The following is a 21525-nucleotide window of genomic DNA, read 5'->3' as shown; positions in this document are numbered from 1 at the left end:
TAGATAGATAGTTCCATGCGCTTTCCACTTCTTAAACCATTGCAAAATAATGTTCCGCGATGGAATGCGACCACGTCTTGGGATATTAAACTCAGCCCGATATTGTCTTTGAACCGTAATAACAGACTTCGTTTCAATGTAAGCCGTTACGGCGAACACGCGTTGAGTTACCGGCCAATTCTCCATAGCTACTAAACTGCATACTATGGAGGGTAGAGGTGAGGAGAACCATCTCTGTGCTACAGAAAGTGTCCATCAAATTCTTTACGTTAGGGAGGCGCTACTATCGCATGAGTGTAAATTTTAAATAAAGCGCTAGAAATAATTATTTTGTACCACGTGAATAATTTAGATTTTGAATACCAATATTCAATTAATAGTCAATTGAGATACTAAATTTTCTAGCATTTCTTCAATCTACATAAAATAACTAACTTCATATGATATCTCGTCCGACAGGAGCGCCATTCTGGTCAAATTTTGAATTTTAGTTTACCTTCTACAAGCGGACAGTTTTTAAGTTGAGTCCTCCTTACCCCTACTGCATACAATAACAAACACATCAGTCACAAACAGAATTCCCGCACCCATTCACGTGTCAGGCAGTGGCGCGTTAAAATGTGTCACATCCCAGTGCCGTACCCTGTATAATCGTTTTTATTTTTATTCTTTACATCGTCACAAATATTTCATATATTGAGTAAAAATTGTATCAGCGTAAAATAACAATTTTACCGCCCTGAACTAAAATTGGCAGTAGAGGCAGAAATTTATTTTGAAATTTAAGGGTAGTGGTTTGACGATATACTTGGTGGAAGGGAAGTGTTCCATATTTTTCTTTACATAGCGCAATGCAAATAAAAAAACTGGTTTGTGATACGAGAAAAAACAATCCTAGATTTATTGAAAAAATTAAATTTTTGTTTATTGACACTTTAGTTTTATCTACGACTAATTTACATACCTAGTTTTCTCAATGAAACATTCTATATAATCGATTAATAAAATTTTTTAAAACATATAGAGGGTACATAACGTTCTTATAATGAAAAATAATATTAGAAAAGTTATTTAAATATCGATAAAATGTACTAAAATTATTTCAATATTATTTTTTTTTTAAAATAATTGTTGATTGTTTATAATAATCCAAATAGTTGAAATAATAGTTTATGATCAAATTAACCATAGACCTAATAATTCGAAGGGTTAGGCTTATTCTGTTTTTTTTTTATTTAATTAATATCAAACCCCCAACCTATTTTCTTCTTGATTTTATCCAACTTCGAAAGGTATCTACTGAGCTTTCGAAGTTGGATAAAACCCTCTAGGAGAGTTTTGGAAACGGAAGTGACGCGCTACATCTTAGTATGATTATCGCCACGTCAAACCGCATACGATAACACCATCATCAAAGTATCGAAATACTAGGTGTGTTAAAAAAAGGCGATAACGGCAACATCGAAATTTCGTCTATACGGGATGTGACGTACGTGTTTCGTTAACAATGATAGGGTGGGCATATTGTTTCGTTGATAATGGTCCGGGTGGGAATAAGTACAGGAATACTGGAATATTCGAAATCGAAACAGAATATCAATATAAGTCATAGATCACACAACACATCATCACCTCTATTCACTACACTAAAAAACAAAACTAAAGACACTAAGAAATCGAATATTATATATTCCATACCATGTCTGAATTGTCCAAAAAATTAGATGGGAATGACTACACATTACTTGGAGAACAGAATAAATGGTCACAAATACACCAAAAATGCATCGACTGCTCTACATAAACATGAAAAAAATGAACATCATGATTTTGATTAAAAAAAAACGAAAATCTTAGCTCAAGACGCCAACTACCAAAAATTATTAATCAAAGAAATGATGCACATAAAACAAGATGAATGTTCTGTGAATGATATAAAAAACCTCAACAAAATTTATCAATAATTGATTAATTAGTTTATTCCAATCTACCTCTTATAATATCGTTTTATCGAAATTTCGAGGTAAATACATTGATTTTAATACTATGTTTGTAAGATATCTACTAATATGTTTTTATCTATTCTACGTATTATCATCATATATTAATTATTCTTTTGATAATGCTCCCAAGGAAGGAGCGAAACGTTAAGTTATACATATAAATGTGATATTTCATCGAAGTTTTATTATTTCATCCAAACAACCTACGTGCCCAAGAAATTAGAGAAAAAAAATTTATATATCTTATATTCAAATTCTATGGCTTCCTATAGCGTATTAAACTGCTGTTATTAAAAACAAAAATTGGAATTTATTCGATTATTATTTATAATTTTATATCTAGCAAAAGGATTTATTTGTACCCACTGTATGTTTGAAATGTAAGTTTTTAAATATACGAAATAGTTATCTGGTGTTTACTCTATAAGATGAATGATCGTTAAATTGATTGAAATTTTAGTAGTTGCATGTGTTTTTTGTGCATGTTATTGCTTTTAGTTCACAAAATGGCTGTGTTCAGAGTGTGGTCAGGTTAAGTGTACTTCGTGTCTACGAGATAGAAAAAACAGCAACGTTAATGTGGAAGTGTCGAGGTTCGTTAAAATAAAATAAATTATAATTATCTAACTAACTAATTTTTCCTCTTCACTAATTAATTCTCAAAATTAATTGATGTTATTACCTTCAAGAAACCTTGATTCATCGATACATCTATTCACTCTTACACTCGAATATTAAAAAAAATTTAATATCATTTTTAAAGGTACGAGCCCCGACCGCTTTCAATTGGCACACATCTAAAAATTTTAGAGAGAATTATTTAAGAAGAAATCCTGTTCATTAATATGTTTTTTTTGTTTTTTCATCAAGGATTTTGCGAACAACTACAAACTAGTTTACAATTTACAAAAAAAAATTTGAAAAAAAAATTATCATAAGAACACAAGCTGATCCCTATGCTTGTCTGACCCGTTCATAAATCAAAATAATTATTTATCAGTGCGCCACCTTGTAACCCATTTACAAACAACTGTTCACAAACATCACCAAAATTACTATATAAGAAATTGTATTTGACCATAATTTCAGTCCCAGCCGATGAATACATAAGTATTGGAAAGCTCGGAAAATATATTAAAGTTAGTTCACTTTGGTGTTTTATGGCCACGTTCACATTAAATAACGCTCATAATATAGCCGGCAAAGACTACCTTAGGTCTTACTCAACAGCATCCTTATATTTCCGATAAATATTGAACACTAATTAACGTACACCGAAACACACGCATTACTCTGCTGTTAATAAACTCATTTCACTAACTCGAAAGGTTTAATCCTCTTGAGTTTTTTCTCTATTCCTTTAATGTCAAACAACGGGATTTCCTCAAAATTGGAATGGCAACGAAGTGGTAGTTCATGACTCGTGACAAATTTTACTACAATTTGGTTAACAGTGTCTATATCCAGTTCCTGCTTTTTCGAATGTACCCATGTGCACCTTGTTTTTAAATAATCAAATGATTTGTGGACTATTTTGACTAGCATAGCTCCATAGTTGAATACCATTCGACCAGACGGGTATGAGGGTATGTTTATATTATTTATAAAATCATTTTTGTATAATGTTATTCGTTTTATGAGACAGAATCTCTATGGGCGATAGGTCAGGGTTTTGGAGACCCATTCTAACATTTGAATCTTGTGCTCAAACTATTTTATTGCTGGTTTTAACGCACATCGCCCAATCTAGATGGAATTTGAAATCTTTCATCGATTTCAAAGTTTCTTCCAATGTGGTTAACAAACATTCCAACTATAAATTGTATCTGCCCGACAACGATCCCCACAACATAATGGATTCCTAATCCTTTGAAATATATTGTTCATTTATCTTTAGTCCCTAGTAAACGATATTTATAAACAAAAATTACTGTTTTAAAAATGACACCTTTCACGATTCAAGTTTCTCAGCCTCTTTGTGTTATGTGGATCTTGAAAAGAATCTTCTTACAGCATCATTACATATTGGATTCAACAGTCTATAATAAGCACGCCTATTCTTGTTTTATTTTTCCTTTTAAAGCTCGTTATTAGTGAATTTTTAGAGTCGCTGAATTGTTTCTCTTGTAAAATTTTATTACATTCCTTGGCTCAACAATTTTAGTTTCTATATTTTCTCTCACAGTCAACTTGATATTTACTTATTTTATGTATTAAGAATGAGATATGATTTTGTATAAGAGTGTTATCCTTGCATTTTTCAATTTAAACATGTTTTGAGTGAAATTCGAAATTTTAGTGAGTGTGCCAATTAAAACGAAGTAACCAACTTCAATATAATGTCAAGATAACTGCCAAATTAGAGAATCTAACGATGTAATGTGAAAACTTCTCATTTAATATGATATTGGAGTTGGAGCTTTCACTTGAATCTACTAATGCTACTCTAACAATTTGTTACTTTAAGGAGGTTTATGAACAAAGTTGTAGAAAAAAGAAATAATTTTCAACAATACAAAATAAAATTGATGCATATCACTTTTCGGAACAATCATTTAAATTGGGCATTTATTGAACCTATCTCGGCAAAAAGCAGGTTTTTATCAGTTCTCCAAGGTTTGGTCTGATGATTTCACACCACTATTTGAAGACCGTGTCACAGGGTATCAAATTTGAGCGATATGGGAGGTGACACCATATTTCCTACTTAAATTGAACGCAACGGGCTCGGCAATAGATGGAAACGTGTAATCTTGTCAAAATGTAGTAATAATTATCTGACTGGATGGTCTGACACGCTCCAAGTTAAATCCTAGAATATAATCACCATAATTTTACGGGGAGATTGCCTAACCTTAAATTTATATTTCTTTGGTGTTCCTACATCAAAGTTGCTTCATTGCTTGTAGAACCGAAATTATGAAATAAATATTCCTCCTCCACTAAATGTAATCGATCAACTGCTGGCCGGTATGCTAAAGAAATGTGGGACTGCGCAGGATTCGTGTGGCTTTCGGTTCATCGAATAATGCATGTGCCGATACCTTGGAATATCGCAACATGTCAAAAACGATAGAGCAATACCATACTTTCGGCTCATTGCTGCTTCCCCGTATTCTTTCACGAATCGACTATGAAGTCGATTAACGACTCGTACTTTATATTCCCCATACCAGCGCCACTTGGGGAAACGAAGTTTTCCACAATATGTAGTCTCTAAAAACTGCGGCTTGTAATTTTCTTTCTAATCGTTATATACGATTGGTTATTTCCTTATTCAAAGTATTGGTCAAACAGAATACCTCACGCATCTCAAAATATGAATACCAACTCGCTGTTCCTTTATTGCTCTCGTTGGGCGAAGTTCAAACTACTTTATGTTCGACTACACGTTTAGATTTAACCCACAGTTTGGCCAATTCAATTAAATTATACAGTTTAGCATTGGCCTTTGTGGATCTGGACACTTTAAGAAAATAGACCTCATATCGTTTGAAACCTTTGAAGAAAACTTCTGTTTGAATTTCTGGCTTTAAAATTTCAATATTCCTAACAAAACCACAAAAAAATTTGAAAAAATTGATGAAACCTTTATTGGAATCGATAGCACAATCAGTATAATTCAATGTTTGAAGATGATTTCATACAAATATTGGCCGCGGCTCCGCTTTAGATAGCCCATGCGCAAGGTCCAATTTTGGCACACTCTTTTCAACATATCGGCCAGTATTTCACGAATAAATACTTCAATATTGACTTCCAGTGCGTCAATCGTTTATCCCTGTAGACATTAGCCTTAACATGAAATAGTCCAAACGCGTTAAATCACACGATCTAAGCAGCTAATTGAGGGGCTCCAGAACAGATGAACTGTTCACCGAAGGTGGCTCTCAATTTGGCCATTGTTTCGCTTGCCGTCTGGCATGTGGCACCGTCTTGTTGAAACCACATGTCAGGCATGTCTAATTCTTCCATTTTGGACAAAAATTTGTCAATCATCACACGGTAACGCTCGCCAGTCACAGTAACGTTCCGGTCATCGTCGCTTTTGAAGAAGTACGGCCCGATGATGCCACAGGCCCATAATCCACACCAAACAGACACTTTTTCGGGATGCATTGGTAGCTCTTGCAATGCTTCTGGCTGGTCTTCACTCCAGATGCGGCAATTTTGCTTATTGACGTATCCATTCAACCAGAAATGAGCTTCGTGGCTGAACACAAATTTTCGATAAAAAAAATGGATTTCCCTACAACTTTGCCAGTGCGCATTCACCAAATGTTATACGTTGTGGGAGATCGTGTGGCTTCAATTCTTGCACTAGCCGTATCTTATAAGGTTTTACATTCAAATCCTCTCGCAAAATTTTCCGCGTAGTGGAGTAACAGAGACCCAATTGCTGCTAATGGCGGCGAATCGACATTTCACTGTCATCAGTAACATTGGCGGATTCAGCCGCAATATTTTCTTCGGTCCTTACTGTAGAGTGTGAAAGAGAAACTAGGTTTTCACATCATATGTTGAATGAATTATTTAGCAATGTTTTATTTTATTTTACTTTGATGCTTACAAACAGGACAAAGGACAGTGTACTTTTTGTTCTGATCATTGTAAATCTCAACTCAAATATCATCCTATCAAGTACTACTCATATTTAAATAATGTCATCATTTTCAGTTTCAGCGTTTACTAATTTTTTATATTTCACAGGGTTTAGAACGTAGATTAGAAAAATCGAAGTACGACTATAGAGACATGTCCACGGATATTCGGTGAGTGTTCTCATCGACGAATTTTATTAGTTACTAGTTTTAGTATACTATATATATTTTTTATACTCAGTTTAGTAATTTAGCAATAAAGTTCGTATCATTATTTTTTGTTGATCTTATTTTATCATAAAAGGAAAACGTTTCGCGATTGTTGATATATCAGTCGCACCTCAATAAGCAAGCCAATAATTTTTTTCGGTTGTTAGATAGTAAAAAACTATTTAATTTTTTTACCGACGAGTAAAGTTTCATTTAATTGAAGGTAAAGTCAATATATAACACTTGATTTTGTTCAAGATAATAAATCGTGTAGCCAACTCGTAACTTCCACACAGATGGCAATAATTGATATTGTTTCCTTCAATATATAGCCAGGGATAATCTTGAGCTGGTCATTTACAACCGTTCGAATGCTTTCTATGTCCCAAAATGACATTCTTTAAAATGAGGTTTTAATTTAGGAACAGGAAAATGTCAGTACGACTCATGTCAAGTAAATAAGGAAGTTGATTACCAACAGGAATATTTCTATAGACCAAAATTTGTTTATTGAAATTTCTGTGAGACAAGGTGCATTGTCAAGGTCTAAAATCTAATTCTTTTTGATCTTTGGTCTCTCGTACACGACGAAGTCTTTCAAGAACCTCGTGATAAAAGTGTTTTTTTACTATTCCTTCAAACTCTTTGTGGATTATTCCATCCTAAAAAAGAATTTTAATCAGCATGCATCTTTGATTTGCTAATTATTGCTATTTGGAGCCCTGGGAGTCTCGCGTTTTGGTTCCGGAAAGCACTCAAAAATCTTACTCTTGATGACATTTTCATCAAGTCCAGGTACCTTTTTCTCCAGATATTGGAACCACTCCATCTCATTCCCAACATATTAATTATCTAATGAACACAGCTTTATGATCGAAATTCAACTGCTCGCCTATAATTCTGATTGTCAACCGATTATCTGCACGGACAAGTTCTCCGATTGTGTCGATATTTACATCAGAATAACGCGTCGGAGGTCGACCAGTTTCTTCGGAAACTTCCTCTTCCATTAGCATTATTGCCGTTTGTTTACAATAATTTTGATTGGATGGTTTTGTCTCCTTTTTTTTAAATATAAATCATACTATGCTGCTTTTTCAGTTTTCTGATCGATGTATCGTAATATTATATTGAGCAGTTTTGTATACTCTTCCATAATGGATGTTTTTGATTAGTTAATTTGATATCGTGGTCAGGACTTTTACTGTTTTTGAGTTTTGTCATTTCTTGTGTTACCTAAGTTGACCATTCTTTTGAGAGTCAAAATCAGGACAACTGAGTTATGGTAACGATATGGCGATGTAATGATGGAGGATAGAGAGGTTAGTTGAAACATAAAATATCACTTAACCGTAGAAATTCTGTTTCTTGCTCCAATCGTAGTTATTGTTGAAGCCCATGCATTTGAACAAAGTCTTGTTTTCTAATTTGGTCATCTAGTTCTTCTGATATCAATTGCACATTATAAAAACTCATATAAAAAACCTCGACGACAATTTTGTTTGAGTTACAATAAGCGTAGATACTTCATTTTATAAATTTATTATTTTTATAAATACTTTTAAAAATATGTATATCTTTGGCGAGAAAGTATTCGTTAAAAGACAATCAAATCATCTTAAATTGGACGAAATTATACGCTGTTATTTAGACAGATGCACTTAATTGTAGTTCTACTTGAAACTTGGAAAAAAATCATTATTATACCTCGTTAACTTGCTACTACTGAATAGTAAATTATAGACCGTAAATAGACGAGTGAAATGTACCTGTCTGTATGCGAGTTTGGTTTAAACAAGGTACCAGACGTGAACTGAGCCCTTTTTGTACCTCAAATAAAACAAAAGAAAAAGAAACATTTCATATCCTAAGTATTTTTATGAATAACCATGCTAGTCAGAACCGTCTGAACTAGAGTTATCATTTGATTGAATTATGAAGGTTTGTAAAGAGAGTGATATCTTCTTTGATAACATGTTCAACACAGTTTTTCCAAAGCTCTTGGCGGTCTGCTGTTAGAACTTTCTTTACGAGTTCTACAACCTCTTTACTCAGTTTTGGAGACTCATTACAATTTTTGATTTTACATTTGCCCATATTAACTCTATCGCGTTAAATATGCAATGACAGGAATAGAAATATTTGCTTCAGACATAAATGCTAAAATTTAAGCTTTTTTACTACTACTATTTGGTTAGGTTAGATATTAATATAGCATAAGGCATAAAACCGTCTTTGCTTCCATGTGTGTACTTTTATAATGCGATTCTCTTCAGAGCCAGAACCAAACCGAAATTTACTTTATCGTGACTGTCAAACCATGTTTCATCCAGATGAATTTTGTGTCTATTAGAACTTCGGTAGTCTTTTATCTGACGCAAATAATCTTGTCGCCATCGAACGATCCTTAACGATTCGGTTATTGCCCATCCGTTTATTCAGTTTTTTGTGTTTGAAACCACATGCTGACGCCATGTTTTTAAACTGGTATAATTGTATTCTGGATAATTTGCTACCTTTTGTTGTATTACCCTGTTCTCCTTATATCTAATATATAAAATTCTCGTGTCACAGTTTTCGTTGCCATACTCCTCCGAAACGGCTTTACCGATTTTGATGAAATTTTTTGTGCTTATCCGGTATCTATGAGAATCGGCCAACATCTATTTTTCATGTTAGGGGTAGTCCACCCCTAAATTTTTTTTTTATTTTTTAGACAAAATTTTTAATTTCTATTTTTTTATGATACAACATACAAAAATACATACAATCCTCAATTTTCACCTTTCACCCTTGCTTTTATCTTCGACTGTTTTTGGTTAATGTTACTGGCCCATTATCATTTCAAGATATACGTAAAGTGAATGGGCAACAATATCCAACGTATAAAGATCCATGCCTTGCACTCGGCTTGCTGGAAGACGACAGCCAGTGGGAATGCATGCTTGCTGAAGCTGCATTGAACTGTACAGCAATACAAATTCGTCTACTATTCGCTATAGTGTTGACTACATGTTTCCCAGCCCGAGCACAGATATTATGGGAAAATCACAAAGATTCAATGACTGATGATTGCATCAACATCGTATACGGTGCCACGATCTAACCATAACATTCAGCGACGAAATGTACAATGAAGCATTGATTGCTATTGAGGATCTTTGCATTGTCATTGCCAACTTACCACTTAGTAATTTCGGTATGAATTCGCCAAATCGAACTGCATCTGATTTAATGAATACTGAAATGAATCGTGAACTGCAGTACAGTACTGTAGAAATGGCAGCGATTGTTGCCCGCAATGTCCCACTAATGAATGAGGAACAAAGAACCATTTATGATCGCATTATGCTCGCAGTTTCAGCTGGACAAGGTGGGTTCTTCTTTTTGGATGCACCGGGTGGAACTGGCAAAACATTCGTTATTTCGCTAATTCTTGCTGAAATACGATCAAATAATGGCATCGCATTGGCCGTTGCATCATCGGGCATTGCAGCAACTTTATTGGATGGAGGTAGAACAGCTCATTCAGTATTTAAGCTGCCACTAAATATTCAGAATAACCCTGACGCAGTATGCAACATTAAGAAACAATCGTCCATGGCCACTGTGCTGAAACGGTGTAAAATTATTATTTGGGATGAATGTACTATGGCACACAAACATTCACTTGAGGCGTTGAACAGGACATTGAAAGATATTAAAAACAATGACAAACTATTTGGCGGAACTCTGTTGGTCCTTTCAGGTGATTTCAGACAAACACTTCCAGTCATTCCACGTTCAACATACGCTGATGATATCAACGCTTGCTTAAAATCATCTCCATTGTGGCGTAATGTTGAAAAATTACAGCTAAAAATAAATATGCGCGTTCAAATGTTTCAAGATCTATCCGCTGAAACATTTTCAAAACAACTCTTAGATATCGGTGATGGAAAAGTTGCTATAGATGAAACTGGATACGTAAAATTACCGACCGATTTCTGCACAATCGCTGATTCGCAAGATACTCTCATTGAACAAATATTTCCCGATGTACACACACAGTACATAAATCATGAGTGGCTTGCAGAAAGAGCGATTTTAGCGGCAAAAAATGTAGACGTTGATAATTTAAATCTGAAGATACAAATGTTGTTGCCAGGGAACTTGGTATCATATAAATCTATTGATACAGTTTGCGACGACAGCGAAGCAGTAAATTTTCCCACAGAGTTTTTGAACTCACTGGATTTGCCAGGCATGCCACCGCATAATTTACAATTAAAGGTTGGATCTCCAATTATCTTGCTTCGTAATTTGAACCCGCCCCGGCTGTGCAACGGTACGCGATTAGTCATTCAAAAATTAATGAAAAACGTGATCGAAGCCAGGATTTTAAATGGCAAGTTCAGAGGTGAAAATATACTCATACCACGGATTCCTATTATACCTACAGATGTGCCAATTCAATTCAAACGTATTCAGTTTCCGATTAGATTGGCATTTGCAATGACTATCAACAAATCCCAAGGTCAAACGATGTCTGTTTGTGGATTAGATTTGAGAACACCATGTTTTTCACACGGACAATTATTCGTGGCATGCTCTCGACTGGGTAAACCATCCAGTTTGTTTGTGTTAGCTAAAGATGGACTAACAAAAAATATTGTTCACGCTATGGCATTAAGAGATTGATATTGTTTAATAGTGTTACTGTCGTAATTTTTTAATTAATGATATATAATTTTAAGGAATAAATTATAATAACTTAAAAATAATGTTTGCCTTTTGTTATTTTTATATTCCCTCATCGTTCACAGCGCTCCATGCTTATTTCACGCATATACCACATTCTTACATACATACAATATACACATTCTAACATACATACATACTTACAATAAGTAAGCTATTTTTTGTCTACACTAGAAATTACTAGGAAATTATTTATATGGCAAAACAACGTTTGCCGGGTCAGCTAGTAAACTATAAATTGTTCTACGTATAGAATCTTGAGTAGCTATGTCAACTGATTTCAGTTTTTTTTACATGTTTTTCGGTTTTCTGAATGATCCAAGGCAACTCCTTTCGTGACTACTCGATAAAATTTATTTACTCTAGTTATTTCAGCAATTCTTATTATGATTGCATTATCATTTTTTGAACGCTCGAATATATTTATTCCTGAGGTTGTACATCTAAATATTTATTATTAAATTCATACCTGCCTTAAAACTCACTACACTGTGCAGTTTCATTGTCTTCATTCGCCCATGGTCTAAAGAACGCACATATTTCTATTTATTTAAAGAAATGTATGAATTAAATTAAAATCACCAAGCCACTCCAATGCTTATCGCAGACTTTCTGGCAGGATTATTTCGAAGAAATTGTGTACATACGGCTTCGGCCAAAAGAAATGCATTTATGTTTACGATTCGATGTTTTCATTGGTAAACAGTGCAGATGATGAGTCCACGTGGACTGACGGTTTGTTAGATATTTACACCAAATTTTATACGGGAAGTGAACATTATTTTTGTATGAGTTTGAGTGCCGTGCGTATTTATGAAATATTGATTGTTCTTCGCATAACTGTCTTTTCCAATTGATATTGGAAGAACTGTACATATCTGTGTACGTAAAGGTACAATTAATTTGAGGTATATATAATAATATCAAATATTTCTTTTCTGCATCTGTTACCGAAACTATCGCCCCCTCTATCTTCTTAACATCATTAAACATTCGGTAGGAAGGCAACCTAAGGTTTTATTTTGGGATCGTAGATTAATAATTTAAATACATTGTACAAGTATCTTCCAAGGGGCTCAAACATACGTTTCTCATTATTATCACAGCTTATTGTCACCATAATGCGATAAAACACATCAACGATTATAATTAGTCATTAATTGACACTCGCAACTGGAAAAAACAAGATTTGATAGGTCAGGTGTGACTGTGTTGGATTGAGTATGATGGTAAAATATTTCTGCTATAAAAATTCATTCGTGGTATATCTCGAAAAGATGTCATTTTTGACAATATTAGTCCGCACAGAAAACGGAACAAACAAAAGGGCAAGGACAGGAGAAAAATGACAGTAAGTAATAGTTGCAAATATAATAATGAGAATATTAGTAATACTAATGAGCATAGTAAAAACAGAAATATCAGAAATCAAAACAGAAAATAACAATGAATAGCCAACAAAGACTAAATCAAAGAAAAAGAACCAAGAAAGACAACAACTACTAATAGCAACATGGAACATAAAAACTCTTTTAAGAACCGGAAAGATGGAAGAAGTAGTAAAGGAAATAGAAAAAGCGGGAGAAGTAAAAAAAGAAAAATACATATTCCTTTTTAGCGGGAAACCAAAAAGTGGAAAGAAGGGAGTAGGATTCTACGTAAAGAAGGAAATGGAAAATAGCATTATAGATTTTAGACTAGTAAATGAAAGAAAAGCAACTTTGAAATTGAAAATAAAGAACAAATATGTTAGGAAAAGGAAAACGATGACTTCTATGAAGAGTTAAGTCAAATAGGAGAGGAAATACCAAAGAGAGAAAGATGAAATTACTTGGAGACGCAAACGCACAAATAGGAAAAGAAAATTACTTAAACGCGATAGAAAATGAAAAAGTAACGATCCGTCATGAAACTAACGACAATGGGCACAGGTTAAAGCATAAAGCAACTTGGAGACACCCAGGAGGAAATACCGAAAGTCAAATAGATCACATCCTAGCCACAAAGGGAATTAGCAGGAAAACAACGGGCACAAGAACATACTGAGCAGACACAGACCACTAATAATAGTTAAAATAAAAATCCTAGATCTAAGCAGATATTATGAAACCAAAAAAAGTACAAAAAAGTTGGATGCAGGAAAATGATAATTAAATATCAAGAAGAATATTCGAAGATCACGGAAAAATATTCAATAGAAAAAAAAATATGTTAACGAAACTTGGAGAGAAATAAAAAACAATATTTCAAAAACGGCAGAAGTGATACTAAATAGGGAGAAAGAAAAAAAAGAAAGATTAAGATGACCAAGAGTGTCAGGAGACAAGAGAACAGAAAAAACAGAGCGAGAACAAAAACGATGAACAAATTAGGGACGAATAGGACAGGAGATGGGATAGAGCAATTCCATTTTATAAAAAAAAATAATGAATGGCTTAATAAGGTGATAGAAAAAATAAATAATGATGGATGTACAAATAATTTAAGGCAATTCTACAAAAAGATAAAATATCAAAACTATGAACCAGTAATAAAAACAACAGGGATAAAAGCGAAAGACGGCAAAATAGAACCACACAAATACAAGAGATGGGAGATATTATGGAAAGAATACTATAGAGAAAGACTTAACAGGAAAGAAAAAATCAAAGCAAATAAAGAAATAATATTGATAGAGGAAGAAAAGGACGAGGTAAGATGCCCCTCAGAAAGTGAGGTGCAAGACGGAATAAGGAAACTTCGGAATGATAAAGCCCCAGGAGAAGATGGAATTGAACCGGAGAAATATGGCGGAGAAAAACTAAATAAATATATTCATCAACTAATAGAGCAGATATGGAAACAAAACAAAATCCTAGTCGAGTGGAGCACAGGCATAATCACACCAATATTTAAGAATAAAGGCAATAAAGAGATATGTGAGAATTATAGAGCCATAACCTAGCTAAATATCGCCTACAAAATCTTGCAAATTTAATAAACAAAAGATTGAAAGAACTAGGGAATTATCAAAACGGCTTTAGACCAGGAAGATCAACTATCGACGTAATCCACACTCTAGAGCAAATACGAGGTCTGGCTATTAATTAACAAGACTGCGCGCCTAGATGGCGCCCTAGACGGGTGGGGTAAAAAACGAGTAGTGCGTTGGGTATCTAGCTATCTTGTCTATGCACGTCACAGAACACGTTTCCGTCACTCTTATAACCGTGCCGAAAAACAGGTGCAACGTATCAATCTCAAATTTCTCGTTAAATTGAAAAAAAAACTCCGACTGAGTGCTATAAATTGTTACAAGAGGCCTATGGGGACAACTCTCTATCTCGTGCGTGTGTTTTTGAGTGGTGTTAGCGCTTTAATGAGGGTAAAGAGAGCACTGAAGTTGACAAAAGTCTGTGCGAAGTTGGTACCCAAAAATCTGAATCATAACCAAAAGCTCTCGCGTCAACGGGTCTGCTCAGATTTCCCTGAATGCTTAGAAAGGTTAGAAAAAGAACTGTTTTGAAAGGGACCCGATTTGAGTCGATGGAAGTGGTAAAGCAAAAACCGGCAGAGATCCTAAAGGCCTTCACCAAAGAAGACTTCCAGCACTGTTTCGATCAATGGAAAAAACGTATGGAAAGGTGTGTGGCGAGTGGAGGGGAGTATATTGAAGGGGAGCATTCGAATGTAGAATGATTTTTATAATAAAACCCTTTTTCGTAACCAGTCCCGTTATTTAATAGCCAGACCTTGAAATAAAAAGGCAATGGAATATAATAGAAACATACATATAGTTTTTATTGACTTCAGAAGTGCTTTCGATTCAATAAAAAGAGAAAATAACAAAACAACTAGAAAGACAAGGAATTCCAGAAAAATTAAGAGTATTAATAGAAATAATACTGAATCAGAGTGACGTTAAAAAGAGATTCTAAAGCACAACATCAGAATAGACATACACAAATAAAGGCGTCAAACAAGGAGACCCAATGTTTCCGACGTTATTCAATATAATATTGGTAGGCATTGAGAGAAACGCAGGAAGACAGAATGCAAACATTATAACAGCCGACTGTCATAGCAAATGGACAGAGGGAATTGATAAAGGCGATCAACAAATTAGAAGAAGAAACAAGAAAGTACGGACTGGAAAAAAATGCAGAAAAACAAAATATATGAAAATAGGAGGAAAACCAGAAGAGAGAGCAAACCAACTGAAAACTAACAAATACAAAAACATTATAGACCTTTAATTATTTTGGAGTTGGTACAAACAACCAGGAACATAAAGAAAAGGATACAAAAGGGCTATCAAGCCTATGGAAAAAAACAAAAAAATTTACCAAACAAAACAAAATAAAAAAAGTACAAGACACTAATAAGAACGGTAGTCACGTTAGCGATAGAAACAACAGTAATAAATAAAAAAGAAGAACTTAAAACAACCGAGAAAAAGAAGAAGAACTATAACAGGTCCAAACATAACACAGGAGGGAGAAAGGAGAGCAAAGAACAACGAAGAAATAGAGAAAGAGCTGGCGAAGCAAAATATAGTGATACATAAAAGCACAAAGACTGGGCTGGCATATAAATAAAAGAAAAGCAACTAAAATGATCGAAAGACTAACGCAATGGACCCCATTGTGGCCAAGAAGAGGCAAGGCGAGATATGAAATAGAGGAGGAAATAAGAACACTTTATATAGAGAACTGGAACGCAAAATGCAGGAACAGAAAGGAAAGGAAAATAATAACAAAAGCAGCCAATACAAAAGATAATACAAAATATAATACAATACAATACAAAAGAAAACAAAAATAGAAAACGAGGAATAATCCACCTCAAAAAAGGATTTTAAACGCTAAAGCGATAGCCATAATCCAAAGGATTGAAAGGCTTGATAATGATGATATAACACTAAAGATAAACATTTAATGTTCTTGATTTTAGATATTTTCTGTTTTAAAATTAGTTTTTTTTGTTTTAGTTTTTAAAAGAAAGATAAATTTTGACGTTTCGACTTTTCTTTAAGTCTTAATCAAAATATGATATTGACACTGACAATTTGCTTATTTATTTTGATCTATAGATCACCTTCATCATGAACATCAAAATAAGGATAAAATCAACTTAGAACTTTGTTCCAATAAGAAAAATTAATTTTTTCTTTGGTTTCCACATATATACAGAGTGAGTTTTGTGTATGAATGTATCACAGAAACACCTTGTATGATTTTTGTAAATTTTTGTGTATAAGGAACTTGTGAAACGGCTGGTATTATGGTGATATTTTTCCTTGTTCCGCAAAAACAATGAACTTTGTTATTTCAAATGGATTACCCTATATATTTTGTGTTTTTAGAAATCCTTGAGAAATACTGATTATTTTTCATGTAATAGTGTCTATACCTAAATTCCATAATTTCGGAGTTTGAAAATGATGATTCAATGTTTAAATCAGTGTCAGATGTGTTATACAAAATTCATTGCAAAAGATATGGAGGATATTTTTCATCTGTTTGATTAAATTAATTTTAGTGTTACGTGGGTGATATGAATGATAATTGATATATCTTACAGAACTTATTGGTTTCCTATACCAGACAATTAAAATTTCATTATCTTCGTTTCTTGTGAATTTAGTATCAAGAAAAAACGATTTTTCCAGTATTCTCCTTTTCTATACTTAACTGTATATAGAAATCAAACCTATTGAAGTAAAATAGTAAATTATCAATTTCATCATATGATTTATATGGAAGGGATAAAATAATATCATCTACATACTTTTTAATGAAGAATAAAATGAAGGGTAAAACAGGTATTACCAAGTCCAAAATATAATCCATTACATGATCCGCTAATATAGGGGATATTGAAGACCCTATTGGTGTTCCAAAAATTTGTTGTTGATTTTTATTATTATAAGAGAAATATGTATTGTTAAAAATCAATGTTACTAATAAATTAATAAAGTCTTTCATATAATAATCATTGTGATAATCATAAGATTTAATCAAAATTTCAGTTAACCAATTTGTAGGGGATTCGATGGGAGTGTGAATGGATGCTACAATGGGTCTAGCTGATAAAGTAGGTTTATCAATTTTTAGTAAACAGTAGAATTTAGCAGAAATACCGTTATAGTTTGATAATTTCCTTAACAATTTGTTTTTTGTTCAAGACTTTATTAATTTGTTACAATTATTAGTTGTTTTTAGAGTTGGATCATTAGTAAGTTCTTTGTATGATATATTATTTTACATCAGTTCTTTGGATAAATCTAAATATTGTTGTTTCTCCATAATGACTGACATTACTTTTGTCAGATGGTATGACTATTCAATTTGGATTTTCTTTTAAAAAATTTTTGGTTTCATGTAATACATCTTTAAAAACAAAAAATTGTTTTGATTCATGAGGTGGTTAGTTAAGTTGTTGGTTGCTTTGGCTATATTTCTGGTTCATTTTGTATGAAAGAAAATATGTAATCAATATTGGCTAATATAGTTTGAATTGAGATATCTTTGGTAATTATAGGTTTAATACTGAATTTAGACCCTAACGATACAAACTGTAAAATATCCTCTGTATTTGAAATATTTTTAACCCAATTATCTTGGGTTTTGAGAACTGAATTGATTTTTTTTCTAAATAATAATATTAAGTTCATTTTTTTGTTTGTTTTTAATTTTATGAAATAATTTATTATAAATAACTTGTCTGCTCGAAAAATTTTCAAAAGTAAATTTATTTGTGGTATCAATTATTTGTTTTTTAAATTGTGAGAGACCATTGTCAAGTTTGAATATTGTTTTTTAATTACAAACAATTTCATTATTTAAAAGCTTATATACTAACCTATTATAGATGTAATAACTATTGTTGTTGTCTTGTTTCTTGTCTTTTTCAATATGCTTGATATTATTCTGCAGGAAAATGGGAAGAATATTCTTTTTTCGACATTATAGTAGGAAGCATCTTCTGTTATATTCTTTCGCCATTTCCATGTTGATTATGGACCATGATTTTGAAATTTTAACAAAAACAAATTGACCATAAGTTCTTGAGGTGGTTTTTAAGTATCCCATATTTATATGTGATTTGTAACGTCGTTTTTGCCAGCTTGAGCATGTTCATAGTGGCAAAATTAAAACACCAAAGTGGACTAACTCTAATATATTTCCCCGCTTTCGAATACTTAAGTATTCATCGTCTGAGAATTAATTAGTTGAGAATTACGGCGATTTAAATTTGGTTGATTTTCTTAAAAAACTTTTAATTCTTTGTTTTCAAAAAACAATATTCAAATTGACGCTTGATAGAAATCATAATCAATAAGCTTGATATTTCTATTAAGTGTCAATTATTACTTTTTGAAATTAATGAATTTAATGTGTTTCAAAAGAATCAACGAAATTTAAAGCAATTAATTCCCAGACGATAAATATATAAGTATTCGAAAGCTCGGAAAATATATTAAAGTTAGTCCACTTTGGTGTTTTATTGCCACGTTCCCAATAAGTAACCGCTCATAATATAGCTGGCAAAGACTTCTTTACAATTCACATATATAAATATATACATTTGTTTCATATATATAATGTCAGATCGTTGTTGGGGTGTAGAACAATAATATCAAGTTCGCGAAACGATTTCCAAAAATTACAACAATGTACAATTTTAATTAATGTTTGACAGAAGAAGCAGAAGTACTACAAAAAACAACCCAACTCCAAGTTTGCATGGGGTCACTAAATGAGAAGAACTACTATTACTAATGATATGCTTTACTTAAGATGTAATTTCTCATTATGTCGTAGAAACTAAGTTTACAAATTGTTCCTCACTTTTCAATAAAAGAAAGTTGTAATGGACACAATCACAATAAAGTAACAGGCTCACTATACTATTCGCTCCGATGCTAACGAAGTTAATTAAAGTGTATGTCCCCATACTTGTGGAACTACGTGCGTCCCCATACTTTATCATACGTCGACTCCTTTCAGTCTGACCATAATTCGACAAGTTGATTGAATTTGAAGTTGAGTGAGACGAAACAAAGTAACGCGAAGTGAAGTGAAGTGTTCTGTGATAAGCCTATACATTATCACTAAACCTTTCTAAGTACAAGTACAGGATAACGAATCTAAACGATATAATCAAACACGTTCCTTGTAGGAAAACATTATTCGGAATTGAACAATGAAAAATTATTTACTAACAAAAATATTACAATTATTTACAGGGTGTCAAACATAAGATGACCCATATACTTGAAAACCTGTAAAAGTTATCAAAAAATTTCGATCACAAAAGTTGTTTGTATTTAAAAGGATTTTTAGATTATTGACTTCTGGATTATAAAGGGTGTTCCAATTCTTCAGAATCGACATCAACTTTGGAATTTTAAATAGAACACCCTATATTTTATTGCGTTTTTTGATTTAGTGGTAAAAACAAAGGTAACTTTCATGAGACCGACCTATTTAATATCCCCACGGTTTAGGAAATATTTGAGATTATTTGAATTTTTATTGAAAAATCATTATATTTGGAAAATTCCGCAAAATAAAAATGAGGCTAACTGGGATCATTTACAAAATTAATTTTCAAACACGAAACTTGGATTTATTAAATTTTCATGATTTTCGAATCTAGAATTATACTGGGTGTCTTTTTTTTTTCTGTATGAGTTACGAATTTTGTAAATAACTATCTCATTTTTTTTAAATGACACGCCCAGTATATTATACCTTTAATAGAATGCACATAAAAATAAGTATCATTTCTTATACCTATATATAATGGTTGTGGAATTATTTGACTTTTCCTCATTTTTTCGTCTATTTTATATTGAAAATGATGTAACACACCGAGTATTGCATTTTTGATAAAACTAAATAGAAAATGTTTATCATAAACAAAAAACTATAAAAATATTGTACCCTTAAACAAATATGTTTGATAGGAATAATCCAAAGAAACATTTCATCTACATCTCGAGAGATTTGAGGATGAATATGCAAAAAATTAATAAAATATACTCAATTAAAATACCTGAATCATTTTTACAAACAATGCTTCGTCCAAAGCGGAGTCATTTGGTTTTAACCAGCGTTTCATTGTCACAGGTCACAATAACTAATTTCAAACGCAACGCAACACAAAACAATTGCACTAATCGCGGGCGGCGTATGGTTCAGAGATAACACCGCGGACCCCCATACGTATACTCGCGGACGCCCAGGGGTCCGCAGACCAAGGTTGGGAATCACTGATCCAAACATAAAAAAGAAATCTACTTATTGAGCATAATGTAACGTAAGAACTTGAGGGTTAGAACTTTTGCTACTGGTTTAGGGACGTTCACATTCCTGTTCATAAATATAAATAATAACCTATTTTATGAGCGCATTAGATTCACTAGATAGTGCTACTCATTTAAAACGTCTATATATATATAGATATAACTACGATTTAATAATAATTTTTTATTATTTTACATATGTAAATTGTTACTACGACATAATCACAATAAAAAATTATGTATAGTTAGTAAAAACAATTCCTTTGATCTAATAATATTGACATTTTTTGTTAGATATTATGCGTTTTATTTCTCATATCCTATCTGAATTATAATAGAAATAAGAAATAATAATTTCTGTGCATCCAATCGTTTATATTAGATATCACTGAAATAATTTAATCCAACTCACAGCTCGCGGAAAACATTTTAATTTTAATACTAGTTAATATTGGTTATTCCACATAAAACAATTTACGTGGTGTGAAACCTAATATGCAGCCATTGTAATTGTTCAGTCGTCTACAAAGCATTTTCAAAAATATTAATTAGGTATGCTAAAAATCTTTATAATATGGAAAGTGCATTAAAAAATTACATTTATCGTATTGATGACCTTTTTATCTATTTTCTAAATACTGAGATGTCTGTCCTATGTAATCAGCGTCACAATCATTAT

At 32.6% G+C, this 21525-nt stretch overlaps 2 protein-coding genes across 5 annotated transcripts in view; both read left to right on the top strand.

The window, feature by feature from the left end:
* Nucleotides 1-21134, top strand: part of LOC130893528 (nuclear distribution protein nudE homolog 1) — a 40626-nt gene extending 19492 nt beyond the window's left edge. Inside the window, exons 7-9 of one of the 4 annotated variants that reach the window (XR_009059216.1) lie at nucleotides 2502-2596; nucleotides 6714-6775; nucleotides 19238-19428. Coding sequence is in view for 3 of the 4 variants with exons in the window: in XM_057799750.1 (XP_057655733.1) it covers nucleotides 6714-6775; nucleotides 19238-19298 (123 nt within the window). In the remaining variant the exon portion in view is untranslated. Of the gene's footprint in view, nucleotides 1-2501; nucleotides 2597-6713; nucleotides 6879-19237; nucleotides 19429-20670 lie in introns of those variants that run through there. The other 3 variants (XM_057799752.1, XM_057799750.1, XM_057799751.1) reach the window with 3 other exon arrangements.
* On the top strand, nucleotides 9757-13016 carry LOC130893527 (ATP-dependent DNA helicase pif1-like). The gene has a single exon (XM_057799749.1). It carries the CDS (start codon nucleotides 9941-9943, stop codon nucleotides 11492-11494), a length of 1554 nt encoding a protein of 517 aa, XP_057655732.1. The 5' UTR covers nucleotides 9757-9940; the 3' UTR covers nucleotides 11495-13016.
* Nucleotides 21135-21525: the final 391 nt, after the last annotated feature.

Source organism: Diorhabda carinulata, chromosome 4 (assembly GCF_026250575.1).
Source record: "Diorhabda carinulata isolate Delta chromosome 4, icDioCari1.1, whole genome shotgun sequence".
NCBI classification, from domain to species: Eukaryota; Metazoa; Arthropoda; class Insecta; order Coleoptera; family Chrysomelidae; genus Diorhabda; species Diorhabda carinulata.
Note: the sequence above shows the minus strand (reverse complement) of the source record. Positions and strands in the feature narration are given on the sequence as shown.